General features: G+C 38.5%; 1 protein-coding gene across 6 annotated transcripts in view; it reads left to right on the forward strand.

The window, feature by feature from the left end:
* TLK1 (tousled like kinase 1) overlaps positions 1–15,555 on the forward strand; it is a 155,949-nt gene that overhangs the window by 59,389 nt on the left and 81,005 nt on the right. For 3 of the 6 annotated variants that reach the window (XM_060302270.2, XM_030852100.3, XM_060302271.2), the window contains exon 3: positions 9,462–9,533. In XM_060302270.2, the coding sequence (XP_060158253.1) occupies positions 9,462–9,533 (72 nt within the window). Of the gene's footprint in view, positions 1–9,459; positions 9,534–10,660; positions 10,676–15,169; positions 15,204–15,555 lie in introns of those variants that run through there. The other 3 variants (XM_060302273.1, XM_070045958.1, XM_060302274.2) reach the window with 3 other exon arrangements.

The following is a 15,555-nucleotide window of genomic DNA, read 5'->3' on the forward strand; positions in this document are numbered from 1 at the left end:
GGACGCGCAAGCTCAGCAGCTGTGGCTCACGGGCCCCGCCGCTCGGCGGCATGTGGGATCTTCCCGGACTGGGGCACGAACCTGCGTCCCCTGCATTGGCAGGCGGATTCCCAACCACCGCGCCACCAGGGAAGCCCTGGAAATCATTTTAACAGAATTTTGAAGGCATTGTTCCATTGCTTTCTAGCTTCCAGTGTTACTCCTGAGCACTCCAGTGCCATTCTCATTCCTGATCCTTTGTAGGTATTCCTGTTTAGTCTTCTTTAGAAGCTTCAAATCCTTGGCATTTCAATTTGTTTGTTATAATGTGCCTTGGTATGGATCTTCATTGAACCAGTGTGCTTGGTTCAAAAGTGTGTCCTTCCAATACAAAAACTAATGTTTTCCAGTTCCTTTTTTTTTTAACATCTTTATTGGAGTATCATTGCTTTACAATGTTGTGTTAGTTTCTGCTGTATAATAAAGTGAATCAGCTATATGTATACATATATCCCCATATCCCCTCCCTCTTGCATCTCCATCCCAACCCTCTAGGTGGTCACAGAGCACCGAGCTGATCTCCCTGTGCAATGCAACTGCTTCCCACTAGCTATCTTTTTTACATTTGGTAGTATATATATGTCAATGCTACTCTCTCACTTCTTGAAAAGTCTTGAATTATTTCTTTGATAATTTTAGCTGATTAATTTTCTCTTTCTTTTTTTTCTGGAACTCTCATTTGGAGCAGTACCTCTTGGACTGATTCTCTAGTTTTCTTTTTTTGGGGTTTTTTGGTCTCTTTCTGGGAAGATTTCTTCAACTTTATCTTTGAATTCATCCTTTTTTTTTTTCCTATGTGTTTCAGCTATCATATTTTTAATTTCCAGGTGGTTGTTTTTTTGGGGGAGGGGGGTGGTTCTTTTTTTTTAATTACAAAAAATGTTATTTATTTATTTATTTTTTGGCTGCACTGCACAGCATGCAGGATCTTTGTTTCCCAACCAGCAGTGGAAGTGTGGAGTCTTAGCCACTGGACCAGAAGGAAAAGTCCCCTTGGGTTGTTCTTGAAATGTTTCATTTTCGTAGTTGGCTGTCATTAGGATATTAGTAATAGTTCTATGTGAATTTTTTTCCTGCTCCCTGGATTGTCTTTTTCTTATGGGTTTTTAAAAAATATTTGTTTATATTTTTCAGATATCTGGTGATATTGGGCTTTGCATATCTATGCTTTAGGCACTGAAACACTTATTGGAAGTATTGTTTGAGTAGGCAGGACTTATTACAGTAGGATGACTTGGCTGGGTCATTTTTCTGAGAGGTTTTTGATTCTTGGTGTCTGTAAGTCTTGTCTCTTGAGATGGTTTATTTTCCTAGAGAGAAATTCTGTACTCTCCAGCCTGTAGAGTTTACGTTTGGCTGCTGACTTTCCAGAATTTAGCACAGGAAGGTGCTGAGTCTCTTCAGTTAGTGTGTAGACATGCACTTAATGTCTTCTCTTTCCTCAGCTGTGCCTTATGTGTCTCAATCCAGAGTTCTCCCTGGCTCACCTTTTCCAGAGATGAAATCTGACCTCCAATATCTATTATGACAAGCTAGCCATCAGTCATATCCTTTTTTGTTCTCATGAATGTAATATGTTATCTTTCTCTGGCTGCTTTCAAGATTCTTTTCTTTTTTAAAAAAAAATCATAAATTTTTAAATGAGGTATAGGTGACATTTAAGATTACATTACGTGTAAGATTAGATTATGTGTAAGATTAGATTACATGTGTATAGCATAATGATTCCATATTTGTATATGTTGCAAAGTGATTACCACAGCCTAGTTAACATCCATACTTGGTTACAGTTTTTTTCCTTGTGATGAGTTTTAAAGTTTACTCTCCCAGCAATTTCCAAATATGCAAATACAGTATTATTAACTATCGTTGCCATGCTGTTACATCCTCAAGACTTTATCCATTTCTCCCCTCTACCCACCTCCCCAACCCCCCCTCTGCTGGCAACCACCAGTCTCTTCTCTGTATCCGTGAGCTTGGGGTTTTTTCTGTTTGTTGTTTTTGAAGATTCCACAAATAAGTGAGATCAGAAGGTATTTGTCTTTCTTTGACTTATTTCACTTAGCATAATGTCCTCTAGGACCATCCATGTCGTCGAAACTGGCAAGATTTCCCTTTTTTAATGGCTGAATAGTATTCATACACACACACACACACACACACACACATTTTCTTTATCCATTCATCAGTTGATGAACATTTAGGTTGCTTCCATGTCTTGGCTATTGTAAATAATGCTGCAGTGAACATTGGGGTGCAGATATCATTTTTTCCCATTGTGTTTTTTTCTTTTTTAACATCTTTATTGGAGTATAATTGCTTTACAATGATGTGTTAGTTTCTGCTTTATAACAAAGTGAATCAGTTATACATATGTTCCCATATCTCTTCCCTCTTGCATCTCCCTCCCTCCCACCCTCCCTTTCCCATCCCTCTAGGTGGTCACAAAGCACCGAGCTGATCTCCCTGTGCTATGCGGCTGCTTCCCATTAGCTATCTATTTTACGTTTGGTAGTGTATATATGTCCATGACACTCTCTCACTTTGTCACAGCTTACCCTTCCCCCTCCCCATATCCTCAAGTCCATTCTCTAGTAGGTCTGTGTCTTTATTCCCGTCTTGCCCCTAGGTTCTTCATGACCTTTTTTTTTTTTTTTCTTAGATTCCATATATATGTGTTAGCATACGGTATCTGTTTTTCTCTTTCTGACTTACTTCACTCTGTATGACAGACTCTGGGTCCATCCACCTCACTACAAATAACTCAATTTCGTTTCTTTTTATGGCTGGGTAATATTCCATTGTATATATGTGCCACATCTTCTTTACCCATTCATCTGTTGATGGACACTTAGGTTGCTTCCATGTCCTGGCTATTGTAAATAGAGCTGCAATGAACATTTTGGTACATGACTCTTTTTGAATTCTGGTTTTCTCAGGGTATATCCCAGTAGTGGGATTGCTGGGTCGTATGGTAGTTCTATTTGTAGTTTTTTAAGGAACCTCCATACTGTTCTGCATAGTGGCTGTATCAATTTACATTCCCACCAACAGTGCAAGACTGTTCTCTTTTCTCCACACCCTCTCCAGCATTTATTGTTTCTAGATTTTTTTAATGATGGCCATTCTGACTGGCGTGAGATGATATCTCATTGTAGTTTTGATTTGCATTTCTCTAATGATTAATGATGTTGAGCATTCTTTCATGTGTTCGTTGGCAATCTGTATATCTTCTTTGGAGAAATGTCTGTTTAGGTCTTCTGCCCATTTTTGGATTGGGTTGTTTGTTTTTTTTAATTGAGCTGCATGAGCTGCTTGTAAATTTTGGAGATTAATCCTTTGTCAGTTGCTTCATTTGCAAATATTTTCTCCCATTCTGAAGGTTGTCTTTTGGTCTTGTTTATGGTTGCGGATATCGTTTTTAGTTAACTCTTTTTGTTTTCTTCAGATAAATACTTGGAAATGGAAATGCTGGATCATATGGTAGTTCCATTTTTAATTTTTTGAGGAAACTCCACACTGTTTTCTATAGTGGCTGCACCAGTTTATTGCATTGGCCAAAAATTTCATTCATTTTTCGCCATAAGATGGCTCTCGTAGCAGTTAGTTGTCTTTAACTTCATTCCAAACAATTTTGTTAGATTATGTGTGACAGCTGTCATATCAGCGTGCATTTAAAAAAAAGGCTTACCAAAATCGGTGAATTTTTGTGTAGACATTTTAATACTGAAGATGGAAGAAAAACATTTTCGGCCTATTATGCTTTATTGTTTCAAGAAAGGTAAAAATGCAACTGAAACACAAAAAAAAGATTTCTGCAGTGTATGGAGAAGGTGCTGTGACTGATCGAACATGTCAAAAATGGTTTGTGAAGTTTTGTGCTGGAGATTTCTTGCTGGATGATGCTCCATGCTTGGGTAGACCAGTTGAAGTTGATAGTAATCAAATCGAGACATTAATTGAGAACAATCAGCGTTATACCATGCAGGAGATAGCCGACATACTCAAAATATCCAAATCAAGCGTTGAAAATCATTTGCACCAGGTTGGTTATGTTAATCGCTTTGATGTTTGGGTTCCATATAAGTTAAGCGAAAAACACCGTCTTGACTGTATTTCCGCATGCAAGTCTCTACTTAAACATAATGAAAATGTTCCATTTTTAAAACAAATTGTGACGGGCAATGAAAAGTGGATACTGTACGGTAATGTGGAACGGAAGGAAGAGATTGTGGGGCAAGTGAAATGAACCACCACCATCCACACCAAAGGCCAGTCTTTATCCAGAGGAGGTGATGTTGTGTATATAGTGGGATTGGAAGGGAGTCCTCTGTGATGAGCTCCTTCCGGAAAACCAAATGATTATTTCCAACAAGTACTGCTCCCAATTAGACCAACTAAAAGCAGCACTCAACGAAAATCGTCCAGAATTAGTCAACAGAAAACGTATAATCTTCCATCAGGATGATGCAAGACCGCATGTTTCTTTGATGACCAGGCAAAAACTGTTACAGCTTGGCTAGGAATTCTGATTCATCCTCCATATTCACCAAACATTGCACCTTTGGATTTCCATTTACTTCAGTCTTTACAAAATTCTCTTAATGGAAAAAATTTCGGTTCCCTGGAAGACTGTAAAAGGCACCTGGAACAGTTCTTTGCTCAAAAAGATAAAAAATTTTGGGAAGGTGAAATTATGAAGTTGCCTGAAAAATGGCAGAAGGTAGTGGAACAAAAGGGTGAATACGTTTTTCAATAAAGTTCTTGGTGAAAATGAAAAATGTGTCTTATTTTTACTTAAAAACCGAAGGCACTTTTCGGCCAACCCAGTACATTCCCACCAGCAGTGTAGGAGGGTTCCCTTGTCTCCACATCCTTGCCAACACTTCTTATTTCTTATCTTTTTGATAATAGCCACTCTAACAGGTATGAGGTAAGGTGGTTTTTTTTAATCTTTGGTTTTCAGCAGTTTGACTATGCTGTACCTAGGTATGATCTTCTTTGTACTTATCCTGTTTGGGGACATCAGTGAGCTACTTCAATCTGTAAATTTATGTCTTTCACCAGTGTTTAGAATTTTCTTCCAATTGCTTTTTCAATTTTTTTTCTTTCTCCTTTTTCTCTCCTTCTATGACTCCAAATTCATTTATGTTAGACTACTTAATAGTGTCCAACAGACAACTGCTTTTCAGTATTTTTCTCTCTATTTTTTAGTTGGAATAATTTTTTGATCTATCTTCAGTACTTTCTCCATTCTGCTGTTAAGCCCATACGGTGAATATTTTATTTTAGAAAGTGGATTTTTCAGTTTTGCTATTTGCATTTGGCTCTTTTTTATATTTTTATTTCTCTGCTGAAATTTACAATTTTTTCCTTTATTTATAAGTTTATTTTCCCTTGGTGTCTTGAACATACTTGCAGGTAGCTGCTTTAAGATCTTTGTCTGTTAATTCCAATTACCTGGGTTACCTTGTGGTTGGTCTCTATTGATTGTCTTTTCTCTTGAGTATGGGTAACATTTTCTTGTTTCTTCATACACTTAGAAATTTTCTGTTATATACTGCATACTGTGAATGATACATTATAGTGACTCTGGGGTTTAGTGTATTTTTCTGGAGAGTGTTAATATTTTGGTTATTATTTGTATTAGCAAGCAATTAACTTGGCTGAACTGAAATCTAAACTATGTCTCCCCACAGAGGATGGCAGCTGATGTCTCTAAGTCATTTTAGTCTTACCTGGACTGCTTAGAGTCTGATCCACTCTTGCATAGAACAGTGACCAGTCAGAGACATGGGTAGAGTTCTTTGTGGTTCTCTCTCTTTGTGGTTCTCTCTCTTTGTGGTTCTCTCTCTTTGTGGTTCTTTATTTTCCAGTATGTGCCTTCTTACTTTTCAGCTGCTGTGGTAGCTCCAAACTCTGCTTTTCAAGCCAGTAAGACTGCATCTTTTGATTCACATTTCAACTGCTCTGTGCAGCTCAATCTAGGGGTTTTCCCTCAGGCAAAAGCTGTAAAAACAGGAAACCCATCCAGTTCTACTTCCTCCTTCCAAATATTGTCTCCTAACCAGATTCTGCCTATTTTTGGCTGCTCAAGTGCCTTCAGGTAGTTGTTATTTATATTTTTTTCCAGAATTTATTGTTGTCTGAGGGAATGTTGGTGTGATAAGAGGTATTCTGTTATTACTCATGGCAGGATTTGTTTGTTTTAAAAAGTAAAAATCTCATGTATTTATATTAATATTTCCAGTTCAATTCAGAACTATAAGGTTTTTATTTACATCTGTATCTTCTTTCTTCTATACCAAGAATTGTGGTTCTGAAGGACATAAAGCAGATGATAGAATTAGAATATCACATAATTATTTATTTACTCCTTTCTATATCTCACACACACAGCAGTCTCAACAATGTGTACTACCACAATGACCAAAGAGATTATGGAAAATAGTTAAAACATTTTTTGCTTGTGCTTTCCATGAATTTCCATAGCACAGTTTTTAAAAAAATTGTGTTAACAACTTTGCATGCATTTAGCCATTAAATTTTATACTCTCTTCCTTGTACTTCTCATTTAGTCTTTATCAACAAGTAAATAATAATATTGCTTGCCATAAATTGTTAGGTTGAAACTATTCATTTTGGTTGTCTAAAGCTTATTCTCTAGATTCTTTCGGAAGGGCTCATGGGAGCCAGTGTTTCCCAATTTTTGGCCTTACGTTAAGTTTATCTGTGTCTTCCATGTGATAAAAATCAATTTTACCAAATATAAGACACTTAATTCAGATTTTCTTTCTTGAATATCTGAAATATGTTACTCTGTTTTCTTCTGACATAAATAAAGTGTTGCCTTTGAAAAGTTAGATGTCGGCCTTCTGGGCTGAATTCTTAAGTGTACACAGTGCTTCGGTCAGTAGTTTCAGGTTTTGTTCTTTTCAAGAAAGTTTTCTTGAATTATAGTCTTTACTATTTATTCTCTTATGGTAGTGCTCTTTAAAGACTTCTGTTACCTGAATGTTGGATCCTTGTTACTTCATTAAGTTGTTGCTTTCTCTCATCCGTTTAATCTCTTCATTTCTTTTGATTTCGAAACTGTTCCTCCATTTTACCTTCTCATTCTCTTAAAGCATTATCTGTTGTATGTATTTTCTCTTGTGTTCATTCAGGCTTAATCTTCATTTCTTTTTTTTTTTTTTTTTTTGCGGTACTCGGGCCTCTCACTGTTGTGGCCTCTCCCGTTGCGGAGCGTAGGCTCGGCGGCCATGGCTCACGGGCCCAGCCGCTCCGCGGCATGTGGGATCTTCCCGGACCGGGGCATGAACCCATGTCCCCTGCATCAGCAGGCAGACTCCCAACCACTGTGCCACCAGGGAAGCCCCTAATCTTCATTTCTGAAAAAAATTTTTTCAATTTCTAATGCTTTCCTGAGTTCTGTTACCTTATTTCTGAGTTTTTTGAAATCTGATTTATGTTGTTCTTGCATGTCTTGAGTCATTTTTGTAATGACTTTTATCTCATTTTGAAGTAGTTATAATTTTCACCTATTTCGTGGGCATATATTTCTGGTATGCTTTTATTATCAGGATGTAATTCTGTATCTTTTTTTTTTTTCCCTATAATTTCATAGGATTGACCTACATCATTTTCTGTTGCTTACTTTTTTATGGTTTAGGATGGCATTTCTTACAGAGCCCCCTCTACTGTTGTTTTTGGGAACTCTTCAAAAGTGTGGCATTTGGGGCTTCCCTGGTGGCGCAGTGGTTGAGAGTCCACCTGCCGATGCAGGGGACACGGGTTTGTGCCCCGGTCCGGGAAGAGATCCCACATGCCGCGGAGCGGCTGGGCCCGTGAGCCATGGCCGCTGAGCCTGCGCGTCTGGAGCCTGCGCTCCGCAACGAGAGAGGCCACGACAGTGAGAGGCCCGTGCACCGCAAAAAAAAAAAGTGTGGCATTTGCTTTCTATGATTTCTAAGGCTTTGCTCCCTTCCCCACTATTCTCATTCCTTAATCTTCATTGTACCTAATGTGCTCAGTTTTGATTCCATGCTCAGTAGCTTATCCTCATTGTGACACTGTTAATGAAGGATCAGTTTTAAGAGTTCATAGAGGCTAACTGCCCCAACTTCAGACTTCAGGAAAATGCAGAAACCCAGTTATAGCTGTTGTGGGAGTCTCTGTTCTCAGATGTGTCAGACACTCTGTTTTCTTCTGCTGCTTCTCATACCATGCAGGTTCTATGGTTGTTGGTGATTTGTTCCCACTTGCTGTTTTAGGGAGATTTATGTAGATTTCCTTGTCACCCAGTTTTGTTGTAAATGTTGTATGTGGGTTTGGGGATTTAGGGATGCTCAGAAACGTTGCCACTGCCTCCATTGTCCTTGAATCTTTATAATTTATCACTTATTAATTGCTGTTTATGGTGTTCTCTTTTTCAAGTTTGATAATCTTGCCCTAATTAGATTATAATTCCTCTAGTGCTTGAATCTTAGTTCAAATGCTATTTTGTGTTGAAAATAGCCTTTACAGTGTCCAGCATAGCACTGGACATATATGCAATGTATCATATCAGTCATCAGTTTGGAAATTAGTCAGTCTAAGGGTAATTATAGGCTAACTTGCAACCTTGTAATGGTAGTATTAGCAGCTACTCTGGCAAATTGAAGGGAAACGGGTACCACCTGGCCTGCTTGTACCTGAAGTTCATTCATATGTCATCTTTGGCATATATGTTATAGTCTGCCTGGTCTAAACATTCCTGGAAGACATTGATCTAATGTACTGATGGTCCAAAAAAGTCAACAAAGTAATAACCATCATAGAAACATATTGGAAACAGAAAATGTTATCCGCCATAGTGATAGTTCATTACTGTCACAGTTCAAAAAATATTGTAAAGGAAATTTAAACACTCTTTGAGTGACACAGTTAAAATGGTCAAGTTAGTAAAAGATTTTTTTAAAAGGCTAAACCCAAACAAACAGAAACCAGAGATTGACCAGTTTGTTAATATGAAGAGGCAAAGGGGTGTGGGTGAGATATGATGGAATTTCATAAGATTGTGATGAAAATTAAGGAACACAAATAATACTTTCAGTTAAAGGAAGCATTAGTTTTTATACATTGGGTAGTAATTTTAGGGATCTTTTTATCCTAACAACATCTCACTTCCTTTGCTTCTGAATTTGATATTCTAAAAAGTCAGCTAACACAAGTCAGTTCCTGAAACACAGCAGAACTTTATTGATTTGATAAAACTTTCCAAGTATAGTGTTAAGAAGTTGGTGTTTCTTATTTTTACTTCATTTGTCTTCCCTATTTAAAGGAATCATATTTTATTTTTAATTATAAAGACATTATTTACTTTGTAAAATGTTCCATTTTAAATTACTCCTAATTTTTACCTTTTTAAAAATTTTCAACAGGCCTCAACAAATAATGAAAGCTCTAATCACAGTTTTGGAAGCTTGGGATCTTTGAGTGACAAAGAATCAGAGGTAAGTAACTTCATTTTAAATATGGTGCTATTAATAAGTAAAAGTTGGAATCACTGTTTTTTTTTAATTAATTTTTTTCCTTCTTTAATACTTGTGCTAAAGGTTAATCCTTGTTAAGTTTTTTGTAGGAGCATTTTATTCTGTTTTATGAAGCAGAGCATTCAAACCGAAGACTGTATTGGACATTAGAAAGAAAATATAGTTTCTTTGGTTATGGAGGTGAACTTGTACATTAATGGTATTGACAGATATTCTTAAGTTACTAGCCGTTCATAATTCTAAGAGATGAACGTGGTTTTGCAATACGTTGTATTTTGCAGTTTTCTATTATTTCTTGTTCTACTTCCCTCTTAGTTTGGTCCTGAGGAAAGGTTTGTTTACTTTCTGGGATACAGAAACACATTTTTTTTCTCTTTTTTAAATTTCTTGTGGGATTTCATGCTGTTGGTTTTCACTTTACATATTTTAAGATATCTGAAAAATCCCCTCCTCCCCCACCCACTTACTCTCCCCACTAAGAAAATATATGGAATTTTATAAGTAGGTATTTGGATCCATGGTATAGTTCACATTGAGCATGATATTCTTGATGGCATTTTAAAAAATGTTTAGACAGGAGGTTCTTTGGGTAGTAGCATTCATTTGTTGATGCTGCAACTTCACCTTTTGCAGATACAGTCTGTAATATTTCCTCTTCTCAGATTATGGAGTTCTGTCACTTACTTTTCAACATTTGTGTGTGTGTGTGTGTGTGTGTGTGTGTGTGTGTGTGTTTTCCCTGTCAATGTTAACTTCTGCTTGATCCATTTTAGTCTTTTTTCTGCTTGGGTTAGTATAGGTATATCACCATGATAATAATACCATAGGTCATTAGCACCCAGTAACTCTTAGGCATTTGGTTTTGGTATTCAGTGGAAGGGGAATATCAAAGGTGGCATCTTTTTAAGCCCTGTGTTATTGAAAGCATCTAGGAATCTCTAGGTAGACAGTTTTGTGGAGTTCTGTGCAGGCACCCTGACACTCCAAAGGAGTGTGGCATAGGGCTCTCACTCATCAGGCTTTCCCTTCCACAGAGACAACTGGCAGGCAGCTGAAAGGACTGTGCAAGTGACGGGACTTTATCTGCAGTAGGTTCCCTTGAGGTAAGCGTTAGTAGCCCCTGTAGCACCAGATTATCACAGTTTAGTTTTTATCAAATTAACACACATTAAGTCCTTAAAAATTGTAGGTTTAGATCTTGTCAAAGTACATTTTTTTCAAAAACCATATCAAGAATGTTTTCACTTTATATTTCCTGGATTTTGGAACATTTCTTGATACTTCCACAGATTTGGGTCTATATAGTAATTTCACATGCCTCCTCTTTTCATAGGCTTTTATGTTATGAAGGGCAATAAAATAATTTTAGATATTTCTCTTTTCTGTTCACCAAATCTAGTGTTTCTGATGGATTTTTTTAATAGAAAAACATAGTAAAAGTTAGACCACATGTAATGGTTATATATTTCTATGTTCTTTATAGGTATCTGTATTCCCAGTATGAGTTGGTAGATACAATATTTGAATTCTTCCAAAAGGATCAGTTTGTAAGAAAATACCACTTCCCTTAAAAGAATTCTAAGGCTCACTTTTGGCTATGTTCTTAGGTTAAAAACCATTTTTTTTTAAAGACCATAATGGTATTTGCACTAAAATACAATTTGGTTCACCATTGGATATACTTAGCTTTATTTGTGTAGAAATTTTGACATTTGGGGACACAATAGAAAAATCTTAAAATTTTTTGGCTTTTGCTGCTTTGTGTTCTGTATCTGGAATTTCTGCAAAATAATGGTTAAGTGGCATAATATTTTGGAAATGACTATGGATTATATGTTTTCCTTAAAATTTGAAGAAGGAAATTTGGGGGGTGGTCTGTCTTTCCATTTAAGAAGTGATTTGTCTGGAAAATGGTTCCCAGGTTTTATTTCTGTACTAGATGCCTTAATGGACTCCCTTGGGGTGAAATTTCATATACATCTCGATACAGATATTCCTATAAGTCATGAATAAAGTTGTTGGCAGTAAACAGCTGCAGGATAGAAGTACTTCTTTTTTTCCCCAGTACACCTAATAGTAAAGTTTATGTAGTATTTCGTTGTCTGCTGATGTCATTTTATTCTTTTGGTAATCCATCCCCTGAACCATCAGATTTTTAAAAATAACAGTTTTTGTTTTTATGGACAAATAGTGCTGAAAGGTTTATTATTATTATTTTTTAATAGTATTTCTCTACCACTCATGCTTACCCCACCCTGCTCTCCATTCTCTTAGCTTTTCTTCCTGGTATTTATTTCCACATTTTAATATAAATAATATGCATATCTTTTTTGGTTCATCAATTGGACATTATCTGTGACTTCCTCTTAGTATTTATGAAGATGTTAACCTACTAATAACCCCCTGCTTTCTATCCTCTTCTTAATACTGTTTTCAGACACTCAGAACCCTCTTGTTTTCATCTGTCCTTTTACTATTAAAAGTGAAAAGCATCTGGTATTCACTGTTGGGTTGATTAAATCTACTTCAACTGAAAATTTTCACTGCAGTTTATATATGAATTAAACTTGCCTTTTATTTCTAAATGTAGAATTGTTAAACAGAAAGGGTTTTTTTTTTTTTTATAATGAAATCGTCTAGTAGATAGGAAGGTGTTGGTCTCGTTTTGCTTTATTTTACATCACTGTAGGTTTATTCAACAGGCTCCAAAATTTTTCAGTAAGCATTTGTTACATATCTATTATCTTCTAGCCTCTGTGCCCAAGCACGGAGTATATAAAGATGAATAGGATACAATTCCTGCTTTCACATGAGATCAGTGTCTAGTAGGACAAACTGTTTCATAAACAGTGTGAGCTATGCTATAATAGATGTAAGCACAAGGTACTATAGGAGCAAAGAGCAAGAAACCCCTAATTCCATCTGCCTGCAGGCGAGAGGTAGGGAAGGAAGAGAAAGAGAGGTCTTCCCTCAAAGAACAGATGATAGGGACTTCCCGGGTGGCGCAGTGGTTAAGAATCCACCTGCCAATGCAGGGGACACGGGTTCGAACCCTGGTCTGGGAAGATCCCACATGCCGCAGAGTAACTAATCCCGTGCACCACAACTACTGAGCCTGCGCGCTAGAGCCCGCATGCCACAACTACTGAAGCCCACACACCCTAGAGCCTGCATGCTGCAACTAGTGAGCCCACACACCACAACTACTGAAACCCGCACTCCTAGAGCCCATGCTCTACAACAAGGGAAGCCACCACAATGAGAAGCCCGCACATTGCAACGAAGAGTAGCCCCTGCTTGCCACAACTAGAGAAAGCCTGTGCACGGCAACAAAGACCCAACACAGCCAAAATAAATAAATAAGTTAATTAATTAATAAAAAAAAACTAGTCTCTTTATCTTAAAAAAAATAGAACAGGTGATAGTTAAGTTGTTAAGAAAGCCTATGGATTCATCCCAGAGGACAAGGGCAAAGTATGAGAAGAAAGCAGGCAGAGGCACTAAGATGTGCTTTTGCTTTTCCATGGAAGCATGGCACATAGTTTTGTTCAAGATGTAAGGCAGTGGTTCTCAATCCTAACTGCCTTTTAGCTCACCTGAGGAGCTTAAAAAAGAAAAAACCAAGCTGCCTGGGTGATTCATCTGGTTTGTAAACTTCTGGTATAGAGAAGATATGTAAGAATGGTGAAAGATAGGCAGGGGTCAGGGTTTGAATGCTCTTGTATTTCATAGTAAGGGATTTGGACTTCTTTCTAGGAGATGAAAGGAGAGGAAACAAAACAAGTAGAGATGAAGAAGGCTCCCTCAGGGGGCAATGTATAGGATAGGATGGGAGGGAGGTGATACCTAAGTTGGAAAGACCATTTAGTTAAGGAGTGCTGCTGCCTTTACAAAACTCCAAGGTTTAACAGGAAGAAAAACTTCAAGTGGGGGTTCTAATTACAGTGTTCTCAAGTTTGCCTTTTGGGCTCTGCCTTCTTTGGATTTTGTAACTATTGATGCTATCACCACTCAGGCCCATGCTTCTCAAACTTTAATACGCAAGTGAATTACCAAGGATTCTTACAGGTCTGGAGTGAGTGTTTGCGTTTCTGACAAGCTCTCAGATTCCACTAGATTTTAAAAGTAGAAGCAGTAGAGCTTCCCTGGTGGCGCAGTGGTTGGCAGTCCACCTGCCAATGCGGGGGACACGGGTTCGTGCCCCGGTCTGGGGGGATCCCGCATGCCGCGGAGCGGCTGGGCCCGTGAGCCATGGCCACTGAGCCTGCGCATCTGGAGCCTGTGCTCCGCAGCAGGAGAGCCCACAGCAGTGAGAGGCCCACGGACCGCAAGGGGAAAAAAAAAAAAGTAGAAGCAGTAGGGTTTGAAGACTGAATGAGGGTAAAGAAGGAAAGGGAGGAGCCTAGGATTATTTAAAGGTAGCTAGCTTTAGGTGAATGGTAGTGGTTTTGAGTGAGATAGACAACACAGAAAGAAGATGAATAGGTTAGCATAGAAGGTAATGAATTAAATTCTGGACAGCACTGAGTTTGAATACCTATGAAATGACCAAGGCAGAGGAGCTGTCTGGAGCTCAGGAAGGAGGTCAGGCTAAAGATGAAGACTTAGTGGGTTTTGGCATACAAACAGGGCTAAGACATTATTTGCCCTTTTACAGTAATGCTAAGACGTATTTGGCTTTTTTTTTTTCCTGTAGGCGGGCCTCTCACTGTTGTGGCCTCTCCCGTTGCGGAGCACAGGCTCCAGACACGCAGGCTCAGCAGCCATGGCTCACAGGCCCAGCCACTCCACGGCATGTGGGATCCTCCCAGACTGGGGCACGAACCTGTGTCCCCTGCATCGGCAGGCGGACTCTCAACCACTGCTCCACCAGGGAAGCCCTGGCTTTTTAACTTTCATTTCTCCATGAGTTTACAGTGAAAATTTCCAAAGGCTGTAAGACATGTGATGATATCATTATTCTGATGATTTATGGATTGTGTATTCTGGTGTTCTAAAATTTTTTTAGTTTTAAATCCCAAAATGGTAAGTAACAGTAGTTATATCCCACATAAGAAAGGCTCTTTGGGGAACTCAACAGTTTTTAAGAGTTTGTAGACAGGTTTTGAGACCCAGAAGTTTAAAAACTGCTTTTGCAGATGAACTCATCCTGATAGTGTGTGTAATGCTAGGAAATGTGAGCAGGCGAGACGTGTGTGCTAGAGAGAGTAGTAGCAGGTAAGGAGGTGGATAAAAGATGAGAAAGAAGAGGAGGAGAATAATGAGTAGAATTAGATGTTATGGAAGTCATTTAAGATAATGACTAAAAAGTGACTAAGAGTTTGTCACTTAGGCTTACTTTTAGTAGACTAATGGGAGCAAGATGCCAGATATTAGTTGATTAAGGAGCACTTGGAAAGTGAGCATATATTGACTACTCTTGGAAGAATCTTGACTGTGAAGAAAAGGAGGCAGTATCCAGAGTCTAACAGACTTGACCTATTATGTGCTAGGGAAAGGATTATAGCAGACCTGTGATGGGATAAGGACAAGCAAAGTGCTGAAGAGAGAGGAGAAACTAAACTAAACTTTTTTTTTTTTTTTTGGCTGCGTTGGGTCTTCGTTGCTGCGCGCGGGTTTTCTCTAGTTGCGGTGAGTGGGGACTACTTTTCTTTTAGGTGCGTGGGCCTCTCATTGCGGTGGCTTCTCTTGTTTTGGAGCACAGACTCTAGGTGCACGGGCTTCAGTAGTTGTGGCTCGCGGGCTCTAGAGCGCAGGCTCAGTAGTTGTGGCACATGGGCTTAGTTGCTCCGCGACATGTGGGATCTTCCCCGACCAGGGATCGAACCCATGTCCCCTGTATTGGCAGGTGGATTCTTAACCACTGTGCCACCAGGGAGGTCCTAAACTAAACTTTTCCTGGAAGTGGAATGAATGGTGAGTTCCAGACTCTGGAGGACAGGGTTAGTTGTGGACAGGACTGACTGAGAACATCCTTTCCTCT

Source organism: Globicephala melas, chromosome 7 (genome assembly GCF_963455315.2).
Source record: "Globicephala melas chromosome 7, mGloMel1.2, whole genome shotgun sequence".
NCBI classification, from domain to species: Eukaryota; Metazoa; Chordata; class Mammalia; order Artiodactyla; family Delphinidae; genus Globicephala; species Globicephala melas.